Below are 22,690 nucleotides of genomic sequence, written 5' to 3' on the forward strand. Positions count from 1 at the left end.
TGGTCCAGTACGAAATCCTAGTGGTTTTAATTAATTAAATTTTTTCCATTTTTTGAAGTGAAACTTCTTTACGCGCGATGGGAGTAAAAACTGAAGGTCTCGGGTCGGCCTTGATTGACGGCTGCGGGACATGACCTTGTCATAACTCGAAGGTCATGCGAAATAATCGTTGACAGGAGATATGTCTTATTTTGATTATTTTATAGCCGGTTATGGCCGCATGGCACAGGTTATGGCTGAGAATTGTTTTTTAGTTCGTTTAATTTAATAATTACTAAAATCAGCAGTTCCAAAAATATATTTAAAAATAAAAGATAAAAATCCAAAATATTTATTATCTATTAACATGGATTTGAACGATACTAAATTGATTCGAATGACGCTATTGCCTATAAAGTAATGTCACTATCTTAATTTCTATGAAAATGTTACAACTGGTTATTCCCATGTAGTCTTCAAATGGTCTAAAAATCACACAGCAGGAATGACCCATCATAGCAGTAAAGACACTATCGTTGAATCATTGGTAGGTTTTTTGTGGGCATTTTACAAATAAAATCAATTGTCTCATCAAAAACTGAAAATGCGAAACAGATAGTAAGCTTTATAAATACCTACACAAATAACCACAACCATATTTTAACCAATATTTTAATATCCTAGCCCAAGTAAATAATCAAAAATGCACTTTTTATATCAAGAATAGTAATGGGTATACCCATTTTCCAAGGATTTCAATAAATCTTTAATATCCAGGATTAAAAATAACTATTCTTGATTTTTGGTTAGGTCATTTATTACCAACATGATGTTAGCCACGGGCCACGGGTCATTCTGTCACCAAACTAGTAAGAGGTTTTCTTTTAATATATCGATAACATATTTTTCTAACAGAGGAAAATGCAATCACTCGTGGGCTACTCTTCTTTTTTCCCTTTGATGGCAAAATAACTAAGCTGTAATATCTCTCGGAAAATACGTATATTGCTTTCTTTGATGGTGCCTCGAATAACATTAACATTTGCCTATAAAGTTATGTCGCTATCTTAATTTCTATGAAATGGTTAATAAAAATTAAAGAAACATTATAAAATTATAAAGCTAGTATAGTATACCGTTTTATATTAACTCTAATTTTTTGAAGTTTATAAAAAGTATTTATAAAAAAATATATATCCTTGAAATCCATCAATTTAATAGCTGTTAGTAAGAAGTTTTCCTTCAAATATGCGCACATAGTGCACACATTGTTTTTTAATTCATCATTAAAAGAATTAACAAAATGGGTCTCATAATTTCAAAAATTATGTTAAAACTTTTTAATATTAAAATTATTAAAGTACAGTTCTTACAGTACAGTTTTATTGTCTCTTTACCTTAATAATGTATTTACCATAACAAAAACTGTAGTGTTAATAAATTAACAATACAGGTACCACACGTTGTCCTTACAAATTTGCACTTATCTCTAAATTCTTAAATAAAATATTCCAAAATCTACTAAATAACATTTTATTATACGTACAACGTACCAATTATATTTAATGCTATGTTTTATTAAGGAAAGTCATTTAAAAAAATCTTAAGAAGATAAATTCAATTCTTTCAATACCTTAATACAGTTGTTTGAAAGCTTTATAGTACAAGATTCTTACAAATGTAGGTAATTTTATTTCGATTTGATCCGAACTCCAGTTTAACTTTTTCTTTTTTGTGGTTTTCAGAAAATAATGATATATGACTATCAGAAATCACATATATTTTACAAAATTTATATAGTACATAAAAAGATGATTATTAATAATTTAAAAGCCAAGGTGAAACTACTATAATTCAACTTATTTAACTTTTTGCTTATGTAAAAATATATATTTCAATAAATTAAAAAAATCCGGTTTTAAAGGTTATCAAATGCAACCGTATGCAAGTGACACTTTTTACTTAAAGCAAATATTTCATTTCTATAAAGAAATATTTGAATTGAATATACATCTACACATCCACACTATAGTACATATCGTATATACAAATGCGTATATTTTAAAATACACTTTGGAGAAAGAGTTATAACGCCATGATTTAAATAAAAAAAGTATTACATCTTTGCTTTTCTGAAGTATAACATTTTACGCGAGCTGGGATTAAAAATTCAAGGCCGTGTCACAAGAGCTAGCGAGATGGCTATGATCAGGGTTCGGAAATCTACATATTACTTTTAAAAACTACATAAACTACATTACATGTAGTTAATGTAGTGGGTGTAGTTTATGTAACCTATGTATGTAACTTTCAAATATCAAAAGAGTTTGAGGTGAGGTTATAATAAGTTGAAGCTTTAGAAAACACATGATGTATTTAAGAAAACAGAAGAAATATGGCTTTAAATATAATATTCACATCATATTTTTTAGACAACTCATAAAAAGGAAAATTATTCATAATATCAATACATAGTTTATTAACGTAGTTTTCATGTAGTTAATGAACGAGGAAAGACGTAGTTTTTGAAGAAAAACTACACGTAGTTAATCAGGTAAATTACGTCTTAATTAACTACTTCCGAACCCTGCCTATGACACACACGCTAGTGGTAACGGCGTAGAAATATGTAGTGATACGACGTGTATTTGTGAGCAGTCCACGTGTTTATAAAAATATTGATATTTTAAGATAGATTTAAATTTTGTAAAAGTCAATCATTTTTTTTTATTTTACGCGTATAAACTATTTGTAAAAACGATGTGTTACATGTAAAAAAATATTTGTTACACGTAAAAAACTATATAATATCGTTTTAATTTATTACTTTCTTAACATTTCAAACTACATACTACATACTTTTTCAAACGTCTCCTTTAAATCCTTCAATTTAATAGCGTTTAGTAAAAAGTTTTACTTCAAATATGCGCACATTGTGCACACACAATTTTTATTACTTTCTACAAAATGTACAAGTTATGTTAACTATATCAAATCAATAGAGAGCAGATTGAAACAAATATTAGAATTTAGAATTTGGAATGAGTGGGAGGGGGGTTAATCACTTCGACCTTACAGATCCATTGTGTCCCCCTTTCTTGAATCATAACTCATCATACAGTCCCAGGGCTTTGACAAAAGCCAGTATCTGGGACGGTTTTATAGAGGGTAGTTCTCCATCTCCAATATCAGTCGTACCAAAATTCATGGCACGAATGGTTGTCGTCTCGGCGCACTCAGTGATGAGGTGTACTGGTGTTACCCCATCTTCCCCACAGAATCTGCATTCGCCGTTTCTTCTTAGTTTCAATCTACTGAGGTGTTCATTGAGGAGACAGTGCCCTGTTAAAAACCCCGTGACAATCCGAAGATTGTTCTTACTCAGACCCAGGAAGGTCTGTGATTTTTCTTGATCATAAGCCCTCAGAAACTTCTTCGAGTGTCTTAGACCATTGCAAGATTTCCATTCCAGGTTGCGGATGGAATCTTCCAAGTTCTTTAGTTCCGCCTTGAGTTGGTTACCACTTGGAAAGCAGAACGGTTCTGGTCCACTTAGTGGAGTGTTCGCTCCTTTCCTAGCTAGATTATTTGCTTTTTCATTGCCTTCTATCCCTTGGTGAGCAGGCACCCAGAGTAGGAGGACTTTGTTTTCTTTGCCTAATTTATTCAGCTTCTCTATGCATTGTTTGACCAATTTCGAATTGATTGATACTGAGTTGATCGCTTTTAACGCTGCTTGACTATCAGACAAGATGGCTATTTCTTGTTTCCGATAGTTCCTATCAAAGATAAGTTGTACGCATCTTTCGATAGCGTAGATTATAGCCTGTAGGATACTAGGGTAAGTGCCCATTGGTTCGGAGTATTTAGCTCTCGGCCCAAACACTCCGATCCCTGTTCCCGTATTGGTTTTGGAAGCATCAGTATACCAAGTTATGGTCTTTTAACTGCTGGGCAAGCGTTTCGCTCTTCCAATCCTTTTTATTGATCAATACTACATTGAGATGTTTCTCAAAGTTGTACGTTCTTGGCATACGTCCACTGGGAGTTGCATGAGTTGTATTTCCTTTTTGAGGGTGTTCCAAGCCCCTGATCTGACAATTCTCCCAGTACTAATTCCGTTAGTGACCATTCTAATCATTGTCGCATTGGCATATCTACCAATGACAATGTGCAGTGGTGTTAGATCTAGAATGACCTCCATTGCTGCTATTGGACAGGTTCTCATGGCTCCTGTGATGCAAACACATGCTAGTCTCTGGACTTTCATAGGTTTAGCCTTGCCGTCCGTTGCTCTAGTTTTGTGTACCAGGCAACTGCTCCATAAGTAATCATGGGTCTTACTATCATGGTATACATCCAGCGCAAAATGTTAGGGGAGCAGCCCCATCTATTTCCGGCCAGTCTTCTGCATATCATGAGAGCCTTTATGGCTTTGCTGGTAGTGTTCTTAATATGCCTGTTCCACAGGAGTTTACTGTCCAGGGTTATTCCCAGGTATTTGACTTCCTGTGTTGGCAGTATTTCCTTTCCACCTAGTTGGATTCTTTTCAAGTTTTTCAGACTTCGCCTTCTGGTGAATGGCACTATCGCGGTTTTGTCTGAGTTGATACTCAGCCCGACAGTCCTACACCATCTCTCAGTGAAACAGTCCTACACCATCTCTCAGTGAAACAAATATACAAATGATGCAAAACAAAATTATTAACCTGAAAATAGTGATTTCTTCTACTGTAACAAAATAGTGTTATATATTTTGAATATGTCTATTTAAACTGTTGTCTATAATATTTTTCTTTATGAACTAGATGAAAAATGAGTATCTGTAAAAAATCGCTGTAATGAATTATTAATTTTATCGTAAAATATTAATTAAAATTACCTTTCAAATTGATTGCTGGTGATTCATAAATATTTTTGCAAATAAATAATGAAACGCATTATTTCGCGACAAACGTTTGTGTTTTTAAAATAAATTTTAGTGTAGAATTGAATTTATTTATGGTAAAAATTAATGTGTTGTGGCATATTTGCATTTAAAAACAATTATAAAATAAATCAGAAATAAAGGAAATATTATTGGAAAATGTTTTTCATAGACAAATACAAAAAATTTGATCTAAATTTGCCTATGAAGTGACGTAGTAGTAATATATTATTATCGCAAAGAAAGCGATCAATTTGAATATACCTATAGACTTTGATAAATAATAGTTAATAGATATAGGTTATTACATTTCAATAAATAAACTCTTTTAATCTGAGTTACATTTAGGACCAAGTAATATAAATATTTTATTTATTATGTAAGTAATCCATGAGGTATGAACAAAAAGTAATCAACTGAAACTGATCAGTATAAAATATTTTTTTAGCGAGTGTCACAAAAAATTAAGTTTTACGGATCTATTAACGTCCCTTAAATGTTATTTCTTTGGCCGCTCTTTTACTTTACGGCCGCTTTTGCAAACAAAGTCCTTATGAAGGCAGCCTACTAGACACAATTAATTTACTTATTTGAGTTATTTCCAAATCCGATATTAAGATTGTCAAATTATAAAGGCGGCCTAGTAGACACACTTAATTTGCATGTTTGTATTATTTACTCATAAAACAAAAGAAAAGGTTCCGTTGCTAGGCTATTTATTTACAAGCTTTCAAAAAATTAATTAATTAACTATTTAATTTTTTAAATGGAACTTCAGTCAGCAGCTTTCCAACAAGAACCATTGTTACTGAAAATCAAGAAAATGAAATGTTTGTTAACAATGTCATGTCTGAAACTGGTATTACTTTTTCAAAATGTAATAAATGCTCATTTAACCTAACAATTAATAGCAAATAATGCCCTAATTTATTAACTAACTTCTGTTTATAATACTGTAAGTAATTTTGTACACATCTCTGTTACTTAATAATACACTTTTCATTTGGCTAATAAAAATTTGAATCTAATCTTCCAGTTTCGTCTTTATTTAGAAACAAAATTGTAAAAAAAGTTGTTAGTTACTTCAAAAGACACTCGCTAAAAAATTTTGTGTGCACCTCGGCCGTATGGTCTTTTTTTTTTAGATCAACTTTACGGCCTTGATACACAAATAACTATTATTTGATATGGATTATATGGGTGATAATGTGTGTATTTAATATTTTTCTTCCTATTTTACATATTTTTAGGTAACCTTCTAGTAATCCTGGTAGTGACATTAAGTCGCAGATTACGAACGACGACGAATTTCTTTCTAGCAAATTTAGCAGCTGCAGATTTTTGCGTGGGTGTATTTTGCGTTTACCAAAATCTGCTGATTTACATTGTAGAGAGGTAAGCTGATTAATAATTTCAAGTGCTTTTGAAGCGGGTGAATAAAATTAGTTTTCCCAAATTCCTTTTTATTCAGTTAATAAATAAAAGACAAACTTTTAGTTCTAGTGGTTGTAAGACCTCTAAGTTTTCCTCTTTCAGCCTCGTTCAAATTAGACAGTTTTTTGATATAATATATAAAAAAAAGTTAACAACAATTCCAAAATACACTTCTCCAAAAAATTAACGCACCAGTTTGAAATTTTAAGATAATTTGATGTTACTTTAAGACAAACCCGGTATATTTTTTTTTCAGAAAGGAATTCCTAGCTTTTGTATAGTTTTTGCCCGATATGTGCCAATTTTTTGTTAACTTTTTTTTAAAAGAATTCACTAACAAGTAGTATCAGAAATGAATTAGTTCTCAGTATTTCTAAAGCACCCCCTGCGTTTACTTTGTATTTCTTTTCCAAATCTTCATTAATTTTAATTATTATGGAACGTCCCAGTCGAAATTTAACTAGCGAAGAATGGTCGTCGATTTGATGTTAATCATACAACCATTTCATGGGTAGTACTAAGATTCCTAGAAAAAGTAAATCATTCTCGTAGGTCAAGACAAGGTCAAAATCGCATAACAACACCAAATCAAGATAGATTTTTTAAGAATTCTGGCTCTAAGACAGCCATAGCCTGGATTACAGATTCAAATGCGTGAGGCCAATAATCTGCAAATTAGTGCTGAAACAGTTCGATTACGATTAAGAGAATCTGATTTAAGACCAAGAATTGCTGCTCGAGGTCCTGCTTTAACCATAGATCACGGACAAAAAAGACTACGTTTTGCCAGAGAACACGTAAATTGGTTAGAGGCTGATTGGAAACGTGTGCTATTTACAGATGAGTCCTGATTTTGCCTGTACAATAATGATAGACGTGTCCACGACGACCCACTGAACGTTATGCCAATGTAATTTCTCACAAACTAAATTATTTGGAAGAGGATCAATTGTGGTTATAAACAATCGAAGTTTAACCGCTGAGCGGTACATATAAGACTTCCTTCAACAACATGTAGTACTTTTCGCACAATATATTGGTGAAAATTTCTTGTAAATGCAAGATAACGCCAGACCGCACGTTACACGAGTTGTCAGAAATTATCTAGACGAGGTCCAAATTAACACCCTGGCATGGCCGGTTCGTAGTCCAGACCTAAATCCTATTGAAAACCTGTGGGATATCTTAAATAGGCGGTTAAGATCAGAACCACCCAAACCAAACTATCTGGAAGCGTTGAGTGAGAGGCTAATCTATATCTAGGAAAATTTGGATCAAGACGCAATCAAGACGCGCTTGGCTGAATCAACGATGCCAAGAGGCCATTCGTGCCAGAAGTGGAAACACTCGCTTCTAAATTTTTTTTTGTCAATTTTATTTTTATGTCTCTAATTTCAGAGTTTTTACTTTTTTTTCTTAAGATTAAACAAAACTTTATCCATTGTAAAACCTAGCAATAAGAAGTAGTTTAACTATAATTAACTTTACTATATGTCGATTTTTTTAATATCAATAAACCTGATTTAATAATGTGGTGCGTCAATTTATTGGAAAAGTGTAGTTCCATTCGAATCGATTCGTGTGCGGCTTCACACTACTATCCGTTACCGAGATTGCAAAAGAGTTGCAAGCTCAACAAATCTGCAACTTTTTTCACAAAATAGGGGTACGCTAGGCGCTCGGTCTTAATAAAACAATAATTATTGAGAATAATTTTGTAGTATTTTTTTTTTGGTTCAGTAATGGAGATTTTTTAATCATAACACAGACTTAGGCATTTTTGCCATATAACAATACACAAATAACATAAGAAGAAAATGTGATTTAACAGGTTAAATATAGACTGACTAGAACCTTGTCTTCTCTCCAGAAACTCTAAACGTTTTACTTACAATATTACATCAAAGACAACCGTCCTTTGTTTAACGGTATGCTTAATTATTTGTTTCTGAAAAGTTGACATTCCAAGGACCCATTCGCTTTTGTTTTTTATTCAAGGTAAAAAATAAAGAGTCTTTTATATTCAGTTACTAACAACACTGTAGGCAATTTATTTCAATTTTATCCCGATTTTTCGTTCATATTTTTTGGTGTTTTTCTTTCTAAAGAAGTATATTTTTTAGAATCAAATATATGCCAAAGCTCAGAGTACATTTATAACTATCAATCACGACCTAAAAATAAAAGAAAATATAATTATAAACTTAACTAAATTTATTGTATTAATTGTACTGATTTTTTTAATTTCATATAGAAAATGTATATTAACTTCAAATTTTAATATTCCAAAGACACGTTCTTGGTTTTTGTATTCTTTTCCTAGCGACTTTTATGGGTTTTTTATAATAATCTTTGTTTCACATATTTCCTATACATAAAAATACACATTTGTTAAATATGAGTTCTTTTTGAGCTTCTTGTACCATGCTTCGGTTTTATGACTAAAATATTGATGTCTATTATACTTTAAAGGTTAATAAATGCGAAAATTATAAGGGAATAATAATATGCAATATTATAGTCAGTTTAAAGAAAAATATTCGCTATAAATATCACGGAAAAACATTCTTAAAAATGTATTTTTAATATTATTTATTTAATAGAATATAACTTTGTGCTGAATTTTACATTTTAGCTAAATTTATAATCTAATATTATGAAAAATCTTATTTTTTGTATTATTAATTTCGCTTCCCATCCAGGTCATGTCTAAATATTTTAATACCTCAAAATCTCTACATTAACTAAACTATTTCCGTATACAATTTTACGTGCCCAGACCAGTCCAAAGACAGGTCTATTAAACTGTAGTTCATAGTTAATATCGGTTGTGGTAACGGTTTCATATATATATGAAATTTGATATAACTTTATTAACTCTTAACTGCTGACATGGCGTATCACAGACTTCTTTACATAAAATGTTTTTCAAGCAAAACTAGTTTTCTGTCGGTTTTATCTTTTATTGTCAAATCACTATTCATTTTTATTTTTAAGTGATTGTTATATGACACATTTTATGCAAACTCTCCATTACAAGAAAAGTGTTTCACACCGAGCAGCACGTCACAGAAAAAAATTTGGTGACACTAATAATGCACTAAAATGGCGGCGAATTCTTTCCACACCACTCCATGTCTTTATGTAGAAAAATACTGATTATTTTTGCCGTTAGTATATTTACATAATATTTACCCATACTGTTAATTTGTGACTAAGTCAAAGTTTATTGAGTTTAGATTAAGTCTGTTAAACATGATAGAGTGATCTCATATAGTAATTAGCTTGATTTCCTTTTAGCTGGATCTTAGGAGAGTTTCTATGCAAAATGTACGTTTTCATACAATCTTTCAGTAACTCAGCAAGTATAGTTATACTGGTTGTTATTTGTACGGAACGATACTTTGCTATTTTATATCCAATAACGTCCAAGCTAATATTGACAACTGTTAAACTAAAGGTAAGCTTCTTTAAAATAATAAGTATATTCTAAATATTTAGTCATAAAAATTGAAATGTTTAATTTAGTTCTTCTTTAAAAATTTAAATATTTTTTTTTGCAAAATTGGTAAAATTAGTGGATTAAAAAATTAATTACTACACTAACTATTACACTAATATTAGTATGCAATACAATTTGATATTTTCAACGTAGAATTAGAAATTAGTAAGTAGCATTATCATAAAATTTATATAAACTTCTAATAAAAGTTAAATAAAAAAATATATGTTTTACTGTTCTTAAGCTACTACTGGTTTTACAATGCCTAAAAATATATTTATTACTACATTTATAGAAAAAAACATTGTGGGGACTGGAGAATGAATAAATCTTAATATAACCCACCTATATGGTATATATAGAGAGCACTTCAAGGCTTAGAATATATAATTATGTTGCCACACTCGGAAATAACTAGGATATATCTTTACCCTTTAATTTTACACATTTTTTCAGTGTCTTATTATTTTCTTTTACTTCAATAAACAACATCAAAATGCAACATTTGTTAATGTCATAATAAAAATTATATTACAAACAAACCGGTTTCTTATTATATAAAATAAATTATAATTTTTCAAAATGATATTTTGTACAATATACCTCTTTAGTAGGCCAACAATTATTAATTTTAACTATTATCTAGTATAATCTAACAAATAATCTATATTGCGATAGTACCTGTTACGACTCTTGGTTGTCAGAAACTGGTAGTTTTTGTCAACTAAGAGTCGCAATAATAAATATTTTTTGACACGTGTTTTAGAACTTGTTTATACCCATGAGTGTTTCTAAATATCAGTAGCCCATGCTTAATAGCCATCGAAAACTGCTCACACAAAAAAAATAAAGATGAAGATGTTCCAGAAATATAAAAATTCAATATTTTTTCAAAAAAATCCTTTATGGGTATTTCGCCACTGCACTGCAAGAAAATCTACAAAATAAAATAATTATTTTTTGTAAACACTTCTGCGTTAAACCTAAACGGACTCTGCTTGTCAGAAGTTATGTTTACAGTAATACAAAATTTGCCTAACAAAGAAAAAAAATGCTTACCGTTTCGGAAAGTTATCTCTTTCCGTCGTCGGATGCAAAAAAATACAAAGAATAAAGAAAAAAAACTATTTAAAATATTTAAATTCAACTATTCGAAAACACTTTACTTTTTTAAAACAGATACGTCTACAAAAAAACCTTGACGTTCTGTTAAAATGACATTTTTTACTTGATATTTAAACTTCAAAATTAACAATTACTACCTGATAACAATTACTTAATAAGGTAAAACCAAAAAGCCCCAAACTTTCTGTATGATTATTTTTAAATTTTACGTATGTTATATTTATTTATATTGTTGTATCTATTGTTTTTTAAAATCAAAGAAGCGATTGCCATACATTACTAACATCTACAGATGCATGAGCAATACATTTATTTTTATTAGATTGAATTAGAAAGCCTCTTTTATTTTTCTTTTAGAGGCTATCGCTACTTTCATTATAATTTTGGCGTTATTAAAATTTTTTCTGTGCCCTGTGTCCCAGGAAAGCTGACAAATCTTAGATTTGTGAAAATCTCCCTTTCTTAAATAACTTTTATGTTCTTTAATTCTAACATTTAAGGGTCTAGATGTGATTTTTTTGGAAAGATGAATCCGCCATATATAGGTATAGACATTTTTTTCTTTCAATATTTTTGTCTTAGCAATAATACTGATGATTGACTCATTGTACTGCATTGAAGTGCAGTTGCTAATGGATTTGTATCAAAAATTATCGCTTAAATTCAAACTGTAACGTAACTAAAAATAAATGTTGAAGAAATATATTTTCTTTTTTTTTATAATAGAAAGATATCTAAAACAAGACTTAAAAACTTATTTATTTCAGTTTCAAATTAGGAAGAAATATTCATTTTTAATAATAGAAATAGAGAATATATCTTAAGCTTTTCTATGAAATTTTACTATTAATAGAATTGAGCAAAATTCTATTAAGAGGGTGTAACACTGGGAATAATAATGAGCAACACCGAAAGTGCTCTGTGTGAAAACAGCATCTATCCACGCTCTGTCAATAGACAGCTCTATTTTCTCAATTCAAGATAAGCCTAGAGACAGTGGAAGAATGGGATATAAGATTGGCTGGGCTCCTTAAAGAAAAATCTGTCTAGGGATGAGGTTAACGACAATGGTCTGCCCCTCGGTCTGCCCTTTCGAAAAATTATTGATTTTATTTTAAAATTGTAGCTTGTAGCTAATAGATATATTTCCCTAAAATATAATAATTTTCAGTAGCTAAGATTATTCTAAAATAAATTAACATTTTTGAAGCTTGACTATAAACTGATACTAAATAAAATTAGGTAAAGGAATAAAAGTTACTACATTATAATTCCCATTAAATGGTTTCCTTAGGTCAAACGTATGTGTTTTTTTTTTAAATATTTTACAGGAATTACTTAAAGTTTGCGAATACTTGTTTTTGTAACTCCTCATCGCTGGTCGAGTCATACAACACTTTTTTTACAGTCTGTTGAAAACTATTGATCTAGTCTTATTAACGCCCCATATACCGGGTGCGTCTCAAAAGTGGCTCACCCCCTGTAACTTTTTTATTTTTTCAGATAAAAAATTGAGATTTGGTATTTTAATATATGACTTAAATTAGGATTAATTGGCGTATTTAATTGTTTTCTTTCACTTCTTGTTTCGCCGGAAATGACTACAACTTTTGATTTTTAAATGGTACCCTCGGTTTTTTGTTGCTTTATTCGATAGAAAATGATACTCTGAATAGAATGACATATCATACATTTTCGCATATGGTTTATTTTAAATTGCAACATGCGATTCATAACGATAATTTGACTCGAAATACCAAGTGTGTGGTATCAAATTATTCGCAAAAAAATGCTTTTTCCAAATATGCTAATGAGTCATCCTCGTTTCATTTGAAAAAATTGAGATGTGATTAAAAATACGATTTGGGCATCTTTTAACCAAAATAACATTATACGGTCAAATCTATTTTTCCAAGACTCCTTGAATAAAAATTAGTGTTTTTAACACAGCCATGGCACTCTAAATTGAAATTTAAAATTCAATTTTGTTTTAAATAAAAATGTCAAAAGTTGACATATGATATGTCATTCTATTCAGAATGTCACTTTCTATCGAATGAAGTAAAAAATACCAGGGGTGCCATTTAAAAATCAAAAGTTGTCGTAATTTCCGGCAAAACAGGAAGTGACAGAAAACAAATGAATATGTCAATCAATCCTAATTTATGTCATATACTAATATAGCAAATCTCGTTTTTTATCTGAAAAAATTAAAAAGTTATAGGGGTGAGCCACTTTTGAGATGCACCCGGTATACTGTTAAATAAGAATATATACCGGGCAATTTTCAAAGGTGGCTCTCCCCTATAACTTTTTTATTTTTTCAAATATAAAAACGAGATTTGTTATTTTAACTAACCTAACCTAACTTATTTTAACTTTTAATTTTTCAATGATACCATCAGTATTTGTTTACTTTATTTGATAGAAAATGACATGCTAAAGAGAATGACATATCGTATGTCAACTTTTTACATTTTCCCTTAAAAAATAGTTTTTGAAATAAAAATCTAGAATGTTAAAACCACTAATTTTTAGTCAAGGATCCTAGGAATTAAAGGAATGAGCCACTTTTATAGAACACCCAGTATGTAATATATTGCTATATATAATGTCAATTTGCGTTTTTGTTTCGCTACTAATAACTTCTACTTAGCGAAAATTTTCTGTGGATCTAGAAATTTTTATTGTCTTATACAATTTACCTTATAAAAAACATGTAATTTTATAAATAATAAATATCTGATACAATATTTTTACATTATTTTTAGGTAATAATCCTAATAGTCTGGATAACGTGCATCCTATATAGCTCTCCAAAATTCTATTGGGGTAATACCGTGACAGTCGATACAGGAAATGGTAGCGAAACAGTATGTGTGCTCAATAGACAAAAATTCAACTCCGAGCTCTTTGACATTATTCATTTCGCGTTGTTATATTTGATTCCTCTGGCTATAATATCGGTAAGTGCATCAAAGGGTTTTATATTAATCTAGTTCTTTGTGTAGTTCTAATCAAACAATGTCCTAATCTTAATACTAGATTAAAGATTAGTTTCATCATAATAATTACAAGAGCCGAGTAAATGTAGAGCGTTAATTAAATTTTGATAGGACATAACAATGTTGTAGGGTCAATAATATTATAACACAAAATATGATAGTGTTAGGATATGGCTTATATAGCAAACATTGATGCTAGCTTTAGTTTAGATATTAGGAAACAAAATCTTTAGTAAAATCGTTAAATAAAGAATGCATTTATTAGGTGTTTTCTCAGCTCAAATGTATTCTCTTTGTTTTTTTGTTTCTGAAATTATAAATTAAGTAAAATATGTTTGCGAAAACATAAACAGTAAGGGTTGATTCTCACTATACCTTCCGTTTCCATTCCATATCAATTCCATATCCGTTCCGCGTATTTTTTATTGTAGTGACGCTATACGTAAGCTTCCATTCCGTATCAGTTCCATACTTTTTATTGTACAATTTATATCATTACGAAAGGTTTATTTTAAAAATTTGTATCTTTGAAAAAGGTAATAGATTTAATTAAGAGGTGAAAGAATAAAAATAGATATTAGCAAAATGTTAACAGAGATGGTACAAATGTAAGAACTTGACAACGCTGTTTCCGATACGCTTCAGTCCGTCCGCCAAAAAAATGTATGGAAGGAACGGATATGGGACAAAAGGGAAACGGAACGGATAGTGTGCATTGTCCTATTCCTTTACATGATATAATATTTTATGTAAACGGAAGGGAAACGGAAGGGAGCTGATATGGAAGGTATAGTGAGAATCAACCTATGGATTTTTTTTTAACTTAACGCACAACAAAAGAATTATACCAAATTATAAAAAACAGCGTCTAAAACGGTTGGGAGTCATGATAATAATAACAGTCGATGATAATTTGGCGAGGTCAGTCTCTATAAGTGATTTCCTAAAAATTAACATAAAACTTGCCAACAATTAACACTAATTTTATAAAGATTAAAAAAGAATAGAACGTTCCGAGATATACAAATCTATTTCGAAAAATTGTATATTGTTTATTATATAAAGAGTAAATTTTGTCGCGAAGCTGTACGTTTAAGCCACAAAAAGTTATTTTTACTCCGAATAGAACAAGCTATTTTCATTCAAATGCCACAAATAATTTTTTAAACGATTTCAAACGTTCCAAAAAATATAAAAATATTTAAAATTAACACCGTGTTTGTAATTATATGTCGAGGAACTATGGTTATGCTCGTTGAATTTGACGTTTTATGGTCAGTTTAAGTAAAAATGCTTTATCTTTATGTCTAGGCGTTAAAATGGTTTTTTTATATTGTCAATCACGTCGCAAATAATAACACTTTTGTCAAGTTCGAAAGAAAAATCTTGAATTTTAAACTACAGCATTTAAAAATCACTTTTACTTAGTATAAAAACAAATTACATTTTAAGACCAACTGGCGGTAAGTGCCATTAAAAAATATAGAAAAGTACGGGCTAAGTAAATGACGTCTAGGGCTTGCTATCGCCAAAATTATCATTGAATTTCATTCCCCAGCTGCCTATAACGCCGTTTTTTTTATCGAAATCGTACTTAGCCTACTGCCTTTGAAAGTTGAAAATCAAATCTTAGTTTAATTGTTCATGACAGGCATAAATTTTCGGCCTTCTACTTACCCACAAAATATTTGATAGCAATATAAAGTAAACGTAGGTAGATTGTTTTAATAATAATTTATTATTAATTTAAAAATTGTTCTTAGTAAGAACAATATAGATCCAATTCTATATCACCGAGAGTTATAATATCTAAGTTAAATATAATTTAATGATTACAGCTACTTTACACAAGGATAGCAATATGCCTTTGGAACAGTTCAGAACAACTTAAAGATCAACTGGATGCCTCTATAACAATAACTCATTACGACTCTATGAAAAGAAAATCCCTCTATTTGGATAAGAAGGTAATTAAATTAATAATACGTACAAGAAAAAAATTGATAATTTTCGTATAACGATATTTAAACTCAATATATAATTTTTATTCGTTATAAAAATATTTTATTATTTGGCAAAATTGATGTTACTAATGTTATTGAATTTAACAATTTTATTATTATTTTCTATTAAAATAGGTTTGTGTTATAATTCTGTTTTATCTCGTTAACTATACACTGTTCTTTTAATTTTGATATTTATTGTACATTGTGTCCCATTTTCCTATGGTTTATGGAATTTCTCGTTTATGAATAGAGATACGAAAATGCCGTTTTTACATCACTATGCTTGTGTAACTACAGATGCTGAACACAGATTTGTCCTACCACTCTTAGTTCCGAAATACAAAACAAATTTGAAATTGTACATTTTTTGATTCTCCTAGTGTCTTAATTATATTATAACTTATCGGAAAGGTGAACACTTTTTCACGCTTAAACTCAGTAATGGTATTAAGTAACAAACTTGATTTTATATATTTTTTATTTTATTTGCCTTGTTATCTATAGCTTTCTGAAAATATTATATTTTCATAAACAAGGTAAACTCTTTTTTTTAAAGAAATATTGCACTTTGTTCCTTGTTCAATTCTATAATTTTTTAGGTACAAAATGGAAAAGAAAACTACCTACAAACTTCAACAAGTAGTGCACAAAATCCCAATATAACACAGAAGGTTTTAAATGCCAGAAGAGGAGTTATTAAAATGTTAATAATAATTGTCTGCGCCTTTGCTTTATGCAACCTTCCTTTCCACGTAAGAAAGATGTGGCAATATTGGTCATCTAACTACCAGGGGCATACAAACTTCAGTGCTCTGCTGACACCTCTTACATTTCTCTCTACTTACTTCAATTCAGGAGTGAATCCTTTACTGTATGCATTCTTTTCGAAGAATTTCAGAAGGTAATCTATATTTACTAAAAATCAATAAACGCCATCTGTACTTCGGTTCTAAATTAAAACTATATTTATTGATTCGTTTCAGAGGAATGAAAGAAATCTTGATGTGTACCAACAAGAAGTATTCTACAAAAGCAATAAATACAAATTATCGAAGCAGCGGCATTCGAACGACATTAAGAAAAACAGGATATAGTGAATCATCTAACGATCAGATAAACTTTAAAAGTAGTATGTGATTTGTATTAGGATAGCGCAGCACAATACCATTTATATAAGACTTATTTTTATATGATTGGTAATTTATTTGTAAATACATATTTAAGTTGAAATGTAGTTTTATTTTATTTTTAACAATAGGGGTTAAATCAAGTTAAAGGATGGTTTAAAAATGTGTTATTATTCTGATCACTCTAAAATAATCATAACATATTAAGACATGATACACTTTTTATATTCTTTTATATCTGATATTAAAGGTGTAGATATATACGTACAAATATGTAAACATATACTTTCTAAGCTGATCAAAGATTTCATGTTTGCAGATTATATATTGTACATTAATTTTCATCTGTGTGTATGTATGTACCTTTTGAATATTGTATAAAATAAACACTAGAAAAATATATGCTAGTACGAATCGAAATATGAATTAAATTTCAGTACTAATTGAATACAATAAATGACCTTATAATTAAGGTTAACTTCAAATTATATACAGAGTGAGTTTTCTACGATGTTCTCTATGGTTCTTGGACCTGTGATAACTTTCACCGGTCATTATTTCACCGGTTTCATAACTGGGTAAGCTCAGGGATAGGAAGAGATCACTTGACCTATCCATTTTAATTTTTTTATGATGTATGTTTAACAACAAGGCTTAGTATAAAATTTATGAATCAAGAGAGGCACTCAAAGAGGCCGATACGGGGAAAGTTTAATAAAGTCGACCGATCGTTCTGTCAGAGAAGACATCTCGGCAAGGCAACGACGATTGAACTTATAACCCTGGCTAATTAAGTGAAATTGTTTAAAAATGATAACAATTGGCTATAACTCAGTAATTTTTTGAAAAAGCCTATTACTAACCTATTATAGCTTATATCGATAGAAAGCTTAAAAAATAGTGCTTTTTATGAAGTCATGGCCAACTCTCGTTTCCATTAAAAAGACATATTTTTGTGTCATATGTCAAAAATAGTAGGCTTTAGATAAAAACGGAGAACACAGTCTCATTAAGGATGGGATTATTAGATTAGAACTTTTATCTGAAAACTTTTTTTTAAATATATTATAATGAAATTAGGGATCGTTTTTAAAATAACCGAAATTTGTTTTTTTTAAATATTAAGAAAGCCATAAACTTTTTTAAAAATCTGACAGGCGCATATTCATAACCCGACAAAACTGCAATAATTCTTTCCCCATTTTACCGACTCTCTATCTTCAGTAGTTTCCGAGATATACATAGAGAATATCGTAGAAAACTCACCCTGTATTTATTTGTGTTATAACTATAGTTCAAATTGTATTATATTATCATAAAAAATAAATATTATATAATATTTATAAAGTAAAACTATACAAAATATTTAAAATAAAAAATGTTATCAAATACTATATAATTGTAAATTTCTTTTATCTACGTCAGTGAGTTAAGAAGTTCTTAACTCACGCATTTTCAGTGAGTTAAGAGCTTCTTAACTCACGCATTTTCATTACCGCACTCCTTGTTTAGAGTTGACTACCAAAGAGAAAAAAATATTTTGTAAAACATTTATTTTGCACTAAATAGATACCTACTAAATACAAATATTCAAGAGAAACATGCAAGACTTCCCCTAAGAGATGCAAGACCTTGTCGTTGGTGGGGAAGCTCCTGGTCAGGTGCTTGGGGGAATCCCCCCTAGCACTTGGCTTGGTCTAAGAAGCATCTCACTCATCGTCTTGTCCCTGACTGTAGTGTCGGGGCCAGGGAATTGCACCGACATATAACGATACCGGACGGGGCTACGGACAGCCTCAACCTTGGGGCATCGGGGGGCACCCCATTGTATTTTACCCCTTACTTCTACATGCGAGGCTCTGTAGAAGTGGACCGACTGGCCCTAGCGACTCATGGGAACACTATGAGATCTGGTAATAATAGTAATAAAAACATCACCGGTGAAGCTGTGGGGAAACCCCCTAGCGACACTGGGAACAGTAACAATGAAAGTTCCAAGGAGCCAAACCCAAAGAGAACTACAGGAGAGGTGGCTGATACTTGCGTGAGACCATCCTCCGCAAGTGGCATACAAGCTACCACCTCCTCCAAGGGTCGGGACCCTACCTCCTACCTCTAAACCCAACAGGCGACACAAGCTACCATTTCGTCTACCCGACCTGGGTCGTAGCTCCTCGACTGTGAAGGACACAGGTCTCCGTAGGAAGTCCTGGGACTGTATGATGAGTTATAACTCAAGAAAGAGGGACACAATAGATCTCTAAGGTCGCAGAGATTAACCCCCCTTCAATATTATTAAACTGACATAAAGTGTCAAATTCAACGAGCCCCGTAACCATAGTTTCTCGATATATAATTACCTAGAATGTATTTTTATTTTTTATTTTAGTTAAAAATATTTTTAAAATTCATTGTATGTTTTTATAGTTAGACGTAGATAAAATATTGTACAATACAAGCGAGTTAACTCTATTAAAATACTGGTGTGGTTACGCAACTTTCACACGCGTATCTTAATGATGCTGTTAACTCACTTGTATCGTAAATATCTATTTCAATTCTTGTTGTCTTAAATCTGTAAATATTCAATAATATAAAGCATTGCAGAAATAGAACTTTTAAATTATATTCCACTGCTATGTTGATGCTAAAATAATCAGATTGAAAATTTGAGCATGTTATTAAAGTCTTGTTATAATCTTTGACTTAAAAATGTATTCACAAATCAGAAATTTTGTGAACTTTGAAAAAATATTTAAACACAAAAATATTTATTAGATCGTATGTTTGAAGTTAAAAGCTTTATTGGTTATACATACATTGATGTTAAGATGGAAAACAACTTCATATAATTACTGAGATATTCTTTATATTTGAAATAAAAACAAATTTTAACAAAAAAAAATAATTTATTAAGTACTTAGATATAAACACTTAACATTACAATACGTAAGAAAACATTCAGGTACAAAATAATCATTTCACACGAAATGGTTTTAAGAATCATAAATAATGATTTATAAATATATTATAAAAATAAACAATACAGTAGAGGTAAAATCCTATATTAAGCCTTAATAGTACTGGTTTCTGATAAAGATCGTTCCTGTTGATATCCAGGCGGTTGTGAAACAATTCCATTGCTGAAAAAATAACGTAATAACATTGAGTTAAAATATTGACTCTAATACCTAATATATTATTTACAAAAAATCTAACATGTTGATATATTTTTTCTGATAGAATATATTGATAAAGTTTTGTAGATACATTCAAAAGAATATTTACAATATATTTATTATGCTAAAATGTATTGTCATTAATAACAGATATACAGAACAGCCTACAGAACAATGTATGGGGCGATCCACAATGACAAAAATAGTTGCCAGTATTAATTCTAAAGTTGCTAATTCATTCATTCTAAAACTAATTGCCAATCAATTTTTTTAGTAAATTTTGTCAACGGTTAACTAACCAACAAACTGAGTTTTCCACACTCAGTTAGTAAAATAGATTCGCAAAATTTTTTAACAAAATGGCTTACTCCAATCAGTTTCCGTAAATTATCTGAGAGTCTAAACCCCCGTTTACAGAGACAACCTGTCATATAACGTAAATTTATTTGACTTGATAAAAAAACTGGGGTATCCATTTACAAAGCTACTGCTCAATTTTCTTTTTTTTTAAATATGGCGGTACCATTAATTTAAAGAAATACACACATGGCCTAAATTATTGCATATAGGATATCGTTTAAAAATATATGGAAAGGAATTTAAAGAATCTTTTTTTATACATAACTTTGATAATCTGTAATAAACATTTTTCGTTATTTTAAATGAATATGGTAAACAATGTTTATCGTTCAGACCCAAATATTATTCAATTCTTGCACATTTCGATATGTGGTCTCTTGGGTTTCAGAAGAAATTTGACCATTGCTTTGGCCTTAAAATGCCTAGAAACTGTCTCAACAGGGCTACCGGCAAGTTTTAATAGCTGAAATTGTAGGAGTTAACCAAAGCGATGTTTCGCAATATTAAAAAAAATCAGGGAGACAAACGAGCTTACAGACCGGCCTACAAGAGGTAGAAAGAGAGTTACTACTGCTGTGCAAGACCGTCAAATATCCCTAATTGTACGACGCAATCCCCTGCTTTCTAGTACTGCTATTAAAAATGAGTTAGCTCGCCTTAAAGGAGTAAATGTTTCAAGAAAGACCATAGCAAGAAGACTCCATGACAGAGGATTACATTTAAGGAGGCTTCTACGTGTTCCAAAGCTTAATTTACAGCACAAAATTACGCGACTACAATGGGCTGATGAGATGAGAGCAAATGGACCTAATTGACATTTCGTCATGTTTAGTGATGAAACAAGAATAGACTTAGTGACTAACTTTGGTCTCGTGACGAACTTTGGTCTAGAGAGCATCTGGAATTTCATTCGCATTAAATCGTGCTCGTCGCACGATTAAATGCAGCTCAACCCCGTGTCTCGTTTCAAGGAGGAAGCATTATGGTATGGGCAGATATAAGGCACGGAGCTTGAACTCCTATTATTTTTATTGATGGCACAATGACATTTGCCTCATATCTTAGAGACGTTTTGTGCGTCCATTTCGAGGGGCAGTGAGGGATGAATTTGTTTACATGGACGATAATGCTCCTCCCCATCGCACTTTAGCGGTTCGCGAATTTTGTGAGGAACAGGGTCATATTGCATATCGTTATATGCAATAATTTTGGCCATATGTGTATTTTTAAACAAAAGCTTTGATCCGACTAAAAACCTCAATAACAAGACTTAAGAATAAAAAATCAAAAAAATGCAAAGGTCAAATTAATTAAAATTAATAACGCCTTACCTTTGAAGTGGTACATTTAAAAAAGGATCGCTCTCGACGTCAGCTGTAATTGTTGGTTTTTGTCCCTTGTCTCCAATCGAACACAAACTGAAAAATACGGAAACCTTGTAATGAAGTAAATATATCAATTTTCCTTTACTTACTCCAATTCGTTTTCCTCCGGAGATTGGGGCGGTTGATTGCAACAAACACCAATCCAGCTCTGGCGATCCCTAGAGAAATACATTTTTACTATTTAGGTTTGTGTTTTTACCAACTGGCTACTAAACTAATGACCAATGATGAAATAAATAGAATTTTTATATTGATTTAATAAAGTATCAATATCTTATTAGTCACTTCTTTGCTGTATAAATAGACAGCAAAGATATTATTTGTTTAACAGTCTGCATACATTTTTTAAAACACCTTTTTGAAAAGTATTTGATTAATTTATAATACAGGGTGTTTTAAGAAACATGAGCCGTCTCTCGCATCGTGTGGAAATTCAACCAAGATTCACCAGGGACGTGCATATGGGTTATGATAGGGTTATGATTGGAGTATTTTTCTAAAAAAAATTATGTGCGCCACTGACTTTTTTCTCTTGTTAGGAAAATTAGTGGGTCGTTTAATGCCGATTAAAAGTTGATTTTGATATTTTGTTAATTTCTGTCTCCTTGAATCCAAATCTAATAGTAACTTTTAAAACTTTCTGATGTCAGTAACTGGCCAA

At 30.7% G+C, this 22,690-nt stretch overlaps 2 protein-coding genes across 5 annotated transcripts in view; one reads left to right on the forward strand and one right to left on the reverse strand.

Moving 5' to 3' along the window:
- LOC115891510 (trissin receptor-like) overlaps positions 1–17,247 on the forward strand; it is a 31,057-nt gene extending 13,810 nt beyond the window's left edge. Inside the window, exons 3-8 of the mRNA XM_030911977.1 lie at positions 6,157–6,301; positions 9,641–9,800; positions 13,739–13,933; positions 15,811–15,939; positions 16,578–16,879; positions 16,962–17,247. Coding sequence (XP_030767837.1) covers positions 6,157–6,301; positions 9,641–9,800; positions 13,739–13,933; positions 15,811–15,939; positions 16,578–16,879; positions 16,962–17,115 — 1,085 coding nt within the window. The 3' untranslated portion in view covers positions 17,116–17,247. The remainder of the gene's footprint in view (positions 1–6,156; positions 6,302–9,640; positions 9,801–13,738; positions 13,934–15,810; positions 15,940–16,577; positions 16,880–16,961) is intronic.
- Positions 17,248–20,002: 2,755 nt separating this feature from the next.
- The window catches only part of LOC115891511 (PDF receptor), a 152,088-nt gene continuing 149,400 nt past the window's right edge, over positions 20,003–22,690 (reverse strand). For all 4 annotated transcript variants that reach the window (XM_030911978.1, XM_030911980.1, XM_030911982.1 and 1 more), the window contains 3 exons: positions 22,119–22,187; positions 21,976–22,062; positions 20,003–20,248 (listed from right to left, as the gene is read on the reverse strand). In XM_030911978.1, coding sequence (XP_030767838.1) covers positions 20,173–20,248; positions 21,976–22,062; positions 22,119–22,187 — 232 coding nt within the window. In that variant the 3' untranslated portion in view covers positions 20,003–20,172. The remainder of the gene's footprint in view (positions 20,249–21,975; positions 22,063–22,118; positions 22,188–22,690) is intronic.

This window comes from Sitophilus oryzae, unplaced genomic scaffold, assembly GCF_002938485.1.
Source record: "Sitophilus oryzae breed Bouriz unplaced genomic scaffold, Soryzae_2.0 scaffold_1184_pilon_pilon, whole genome shotgun sequence".
Classification (NCBI taxonomy): domain Eukaryota; kingdom Metazoa; phylum Arthropoda; class Insecta; order Coleoptera; family Curculionidae; genus Sitophilus; species Sitophilus oryzae.